This window comes from Echinops telfairi, unplaced genomic scaffold, assembly GCF_000313985.2.
Source record: "Echinops telfairi isolate 266 unplaced genomic scaffold, ASM31398v2 ScPeMD7_2565;HRSCAF=3150, whole genome shotgun sequence".
Classification (NCBI taxonomy): domain Eukaryota; kingdom Metazoa; phylum Chordata; class Mammalia; order Afrosoricida; family Tenrecidae; genus Echinops; species Echinops telfairi.
In genome coordinates this window covers 650855-656573 of record NW_022106463.1, presented here as the reverse complement: position 1 = coordinate 656573, position 5719 = coordinate 650855, and the positions used below count along the sequence as shown (strand labels likewise).

The following is a 5719-nucleotide window of genomic DNA, read 5'->3' as shown; positions in this document are numbered from 1 at the left end:
CTCTCTCTCTCTCTCTCTCTCTCTCTCTCTCTCTCTCGTTCAGTTTACCTGAAACTGCTTCTGTCCTTTATAAAACACTCACTTGGATCACAAACCAGGCTTCGGCGTGAGTTCTTTCTTGAGGGAAGCCAAGGGCCGAGGTACTTCTCACTCGAGAAATCTAGCCTTTCCATTGTGGCACGAAGTGAGTTTTGAGCTCACTTTGGGCTTGGATTTAAGAAGCCAGATGTTCTTACCATATTGTTTCAAAACCTCTCCTTCTCCCTGGTGCTTGAGCAAAATTTCAGAATCCGTAAAGCCTTGTAAGCCCTTAGCTTTTTCAGACCTACGCCTGGAAGTCACCCCCCTTGGGCCAGTCCTCTCCGCTCAGGCGCCCTTTGCTGATGCGCTGCCCACAGGCATCCTCAGTGGCCTGAGGGTGCTGGTTTGTTTTCTGAGTCCTGTTACTGGCCACCCATGAGTCCCGTTCCAGGTTCCAGAGGGGCAATCACTGGCCTGTGTGGCCCCATGTTCTCTGGAGCCAGCCTCTCTCTCTGATTGTGTCCTCAGTGACCTCACTGAGCAGGTGGGAGTCCAGTTAGTTGATCCCCCGGGATGTTTTTTTCTTGAAGATTCTCTATACCACATCCTGCGACCACCCCCACCCCCCCATTGTACAGAGCTGTGATCTCACACCCCTCCAGGCCCGCAGGACAGTTTGTCTCTGCCTCGGCCACCCCTTCAGTACCTGGTGGCATGGTCCAGCCTTCCCACCCTCGGTGCCACCGAGAACCACTGCACGGAGACCTGGGATCAAAGGTGATCTAGCTAATATCTGTCTGCAGCAGAAGTTCGATAGGTGCTGATGGAAGGCGTGGGGACTCGCAGTTAGTGGCTTTGGCAGTGGGGTACAAGGCGTTTTCCCATAATCGTCAAGAGGAAAAAGCAGGGGCAGGAGCTCTAACTCAGGAGGCAGAATGTGCTAGTGTGACCGCCTGCCTGGGCCTGACTGTCACCCACCCCCACCCCTCAGGGATTTGCTCTTGACTTCACTCTACAGTTCAGGCACAGGAGGGATGCAGACACCACCGTCAGGTAGACAGGTGGCGGTGAGGGCTCCTTAGGTGCGGCCTTGGTGTCTTCCGAGGCGCCCTGGCAGCGCAGTGGTGAAGAACTTGCCTTGGAATCTACTGGCCACGCCACATGAGCAAAGACCTGGCGATCTGCTCCCAGACAGACTGAAGCCCATGCAGCCCGGTGAGGCCTTTCAGCTCTGCCCTCGAGGGTTGCTGTGAGTCAGACCCACTCAAGGTCCCCCGGCAGCGCCCAGTGTCTTTCTGAAGAAAAGGTGATAGTTTCGAAAATGCCAAACCAAGAGCAAAGCATGAAGCTGCGAGTGCCTTGTGCCATACCGAGCTGGCTAACTACACTGCGTCCACAGAAGATGTTGATTCCGGGGCACAGGCTGCCACCCCCATTCAGAGGCCAGCTGCGAGGGGTGGTGAAGGGTGCCCACGGCATGTCAAAGAGGAGGCGCTGCTTCTGTTTACCAGCCACTTAAAAGAGCACCAACCACAAATCAGAAAGGGCTGCTCGGCCACGGTGCCGGTGCTCCACCGCTCGGGTGGGTGGGCTTGCAAAGAGAAGGCCGGTGAGGGTGGGTGATCCCGAATGTTGCAGGAGAAAGACCCTACGAGATTGGCTCTGAAGGGGCTTTGGGGAGTGCTGCGTCCCCCGAAAGGGTCTGCAAACTTTGGAGAGCCCTCTAGGCAGGTTTGGTCAGTGGCTGAGCACGTCACCATGCCACCATCGGGCAAGCAGTTGAGCTCTTTGCGCAGCCCAGGGGTGCCCAAATAATAGCCAAAAGGTTCTTTTCTGTTGGGATACACACTGTGTGTGTCCTTGTCGGGGTGTGGCCAGAGGCGGGCTGTGTGCCCAGCATGCCCTTGAGAGCTCCGTTGCCTCTGGCCATGCCTGCACACGGTACCTTTGGGGCTGGAGAGTAGCCACTGGCCCCAGTGACACAGGAGACGAAATCAGCACTGTTTGTCAAAAGCCTGAGATGCTGTGTGTGAGAGAGCTGCTCTGTGGCTGACAGAATGGGCTTTCCTCCGGGAGGTGGCAGGTGCCCTTAGTCAAGCCAGAAATGCACGCCGTCTATCGCAGACAGGAAACTCGGCCCTCTTGGCTTTCGCTCTTTCCTTTGGAGACCATGGGCAGACCAGATCGCCATCCCACGGACTGGTTCTTTGGTTTTCTTGGAGAGGTCAGTCAACGAATAGAATCTCCTGTGGACCCGTGGTCAGCCTGTAGGCCAAGCCTGCAGTGACGTCATGTTGCAGGAGTCACTTGGAAGTGAATTGGCTTATTTGGATTCTGGATTCGCGTCCAGCAGAAACCTAGTAGATCATAAGAATGATGATGGCAACAAATGTCCAAATGGACTTGACACAATGGATGGATGGATGGATTGTGATACGAGTTTTACAAGCCCCGATATAATGATTCTTTTTAATGAAGTGAATTGACTTATTTGGATTCATGTCCAGCAGAAACCTAATAGATCATCTGAATTCCGTTGAATCAAGATGATTCAGTCTTCTCCAAAAAAAAAGTTGTTTCTGGGTCCACACATCGGATGTTTTTCAGATAGCCCTTTCTCCTCCTGGTGGACACCGTGGACTAACAGTTCCCAGTCTGCTAGTCGCACCATCCCACTAACCCCCTTTTGTTGGTCTTGTCTCTGCAGGACTGAGCCGCCGCCATGGACTGGGGGACACTGCACACGTTCATCGGGGGCGTCAACAAACACTCCACCAGCATCGGGAAGGTGTGGATCACGGTCATCTTCATCTTCCGGGTCATGATCCTCGTGGTGGCTGCTCAAGAAGTCTGGGGGGATGAGCAGGAGGACTTCGTCTGCAACACTCTGCAGCCAGGCTGCAAAAACGTGTGTTACGACCACTTCTTCCCCGTGTCCCACATCCGCCTGTGGGCGCTGCAGCTCATCTTCGTGTCCACGCCCGCCCTGCTGGTCGCCATGCACGTCACCTACCACCGACACGAGACTATGCGCAAGTTCCGGCGAGGCGAAAAGAGGAATGAATTCAAAGACATCGAAGACATTAAAAGTCAAAAGGTTCGGATAGAGGGGTCCCTGTGGTGGACATACACCTGCAGCATTTTTTTCAGGATCATCTTCGAAGCCTGCTTCATGTACGTGTTCTACTTCCTGTACAACGGGTACCACCTGCCCTGGGTGTTGAAATGCGGCATCAACCCCTGCCCCAATCTGGTGGACTGCTTCATTTCCCGGCCCACGGAAAAGACGGTGTTCACGATCTTCATGATTTCTGCATCTGTCATCTGCATGCTGCTCAATGTGGCCAAGCTGTGCTACCTGCTGCTGAAGGTGTGTTTTAGACGAGCGAAGAGAGCCAAGGCGCAGAGGAGTCAACCCAACCACTCTCACAAGGAGAGTAAGCAAAATGAAGTGAATGAGCTGATTTCAGATAGCGGGCAAAATGCCATCACTGGCTTCCCAAGTTAGACATTTCAAATGTGGCTGATTTATCACAAAATGTGTCTTCTGCCGGAAAGCCATGCCGACATCCATTACCCTCCCTCTCCTCTCTAGCCTGGAAGAGTGTCTTTCTGTTCATGGGTGACTTTCATAATGCGTACGGTAGATACTTGAATGAACTCGTCTGTAGAATCACTGTGCCTTGAACCTAACCCGGGGTCCATCTCTGAAAACTAAAAGAGTGGTTGACAGTTATGTCTACTGAGTTCAAGGGGAATGTCTGACCTACTGGGTGTTCCCTGAAAAGTTCAGTGTGTAACTGTTATTGCTAAAGAACCTTTGATCTAGCAACTGCTACTTCTATTAGTAAAAGATATTTTTGTAGGCTCGAATGTTTTAGCTCTGACTTGGAATTTGTATAAAGTATTTTTTATAACGACTGGTCTTCCTTACCTGGACGATGTTAGTGATAGATGACGTCAGTTCAGAAGCGTCTGAGTGTTGAACTTACAGAAGGTCTCTCTTGTTGTCTATACTGGTTTACATAGTTTGTTGGCAAATTAATGAACTATCATGATACTCTGATGGAGGAAAGTGTTCACTGTAGAGTATATTTTTACGGCTTTCTTGATGTCGATGCAGCCGTATGGGAGTGGAAAGCTTTTTAAACTAGCCTATTTGTCAATTGTGGAAAAATTGACACATGAATGTGATTGCCTGGATAAAAATAAACCCTAGTCCTTAAGCCTTAGCATGCCTTGTGGGTTTCTGTTCAGTCTGTCTGCTAGCATCATGAGCCATTTTCACATTGCCCCCTGGTGGGATGATAACTTGGGTGGGTCATATTCCTGGGAGGCTGCTGGTCCTTATGAATGGAGGGGACAGGGGATTGCATCCTCACATTAAGTGGACTGAGCACGCACTTCTGAGCCGACTGGGTCTTCCTTGAGGAGAGGGGCGGGCTACTCATGGGACATGGAGAAAAGACCCTCTGGTCAACTCAACCTTGATAGGAAGGCAGTGGGGGGAGTCTCCAGAAGCACTCAAAGACTGCCCCCACAAGACCTGAGTCCTTATGGTCCATTGTGACCGAAGAAAGTACCCACCCTCAGCTTTAGGGGGAGACATGGGGGAAACTCTTTCTCTCCAAGCATCTTCACATCGAACAGAGATACTGTGAGCCTGTGTGCTGGTGAATCAGTCACAGACTGCATGCTTCTTTGGTGCAATAATTCACACATGCTAATGAGCAGAGGGAGGTGTTTATCAGGGTACACTGGTGTAGGGGCACCTAATGAATCATGGATACCCACATGAGTGAGTCGAACGTTATTGTTACAATGTTTAAGAATAACAATCGATCCCTGAACTACCTGGAAGGAATTGTGCTGAGTGAGCAAAGACAGCCACAAAGTGACAAATACTGTATGAGATCCCACACTGTAAAATTTCATGAAAAAGTTGTTCACAGTTGAAACAACACTCTTTGATGGCTATAAGAGGTGGGGTGGTGGGGAGGCCAAAGAAGGATAAATTATTGGCTCACTCAAAAAACCCACTATTGTTCAGTCAATGGCGACTCATCGCCACCCTATAGGACAGGGTCAAACCGTCCCTTCTTACTCTCACAGAGCCACTCATGGTTTCAAACTGCTGACCTCACCGATCACAGGCTGACACATAACCACTACACCACCAGGGCCCCTCAAATTGCTGGCTAGAAAGGAGACAAGTATTGAGTTGCGTGAAGGGGAAGGTAATATAAAATAAGAGGGAGGTCAGCAAAAATTGGAGGAGGCAAGGAGAGACCCTGGGAGAAGTGCAGGAGTTGAAGACAACAGAAGTAGAGCCTGTTGTATACACAATGATGCAATCACTGATCTCTGAGTGGATGCATGAATAGACCCCCCAGGCTGAATGGGTGTGGGAAGGAAAGTGGGAGTATGCACACAAATATCTATATGCCTGACAGAGGGCATTTTGACATATTTATTTACCTGTCTAGTCATGCTGTGGTGGAGCATACAAAGGTACATTTATAAAAATGGCTTAGCTATAACCAAACACCTTGAAGGAATAGGTCATGATGCCTGGGGGCTCAGGACCATGCACTCGGGCTTATTGGCATAACAACGTCAGCTGACATAACTGAGTTCACGGAGACAATGTTCTACATCCTACTTTGGTGAGTAACAATTGGAGTCTTAAAAGCTTGTA

The 5719-nt window shown here is 50.4% G+C and overlaps 1 protein-coding gene across 3 annotated transcripts in view; it reads left to right on the top strand.

Moving 5' to 3' along the window:
• GJB6 (gap junction protein beta 6) overlaps nucleotides 1–4253 on the top strand; it is a 10676-nt gene extending 6423 nt beyond the window's left edge. For all 3 annotated transcript variants that reach the window (XM_045294035.1, XM_045294036.1, XM_004714831.2), the window contains exon 2: nucleotides 2729–4253. In XM_045294035.1, the coding sequence (XP_045149970.1) occupies nucleotides 2744–3529 (786 nt within the window). In that variant the 5' untranslated portion in view covers nucleotides 2729–2743 and the 3' untranslated portion in view covers nucleotides 3530–4253. The remainder of the gene's footprint in view (nucleotides 1–2728) is intronic.
• The last annotated feature ends 1466 nt before the right edge of the window (nucleotides 4254–5719 follow it).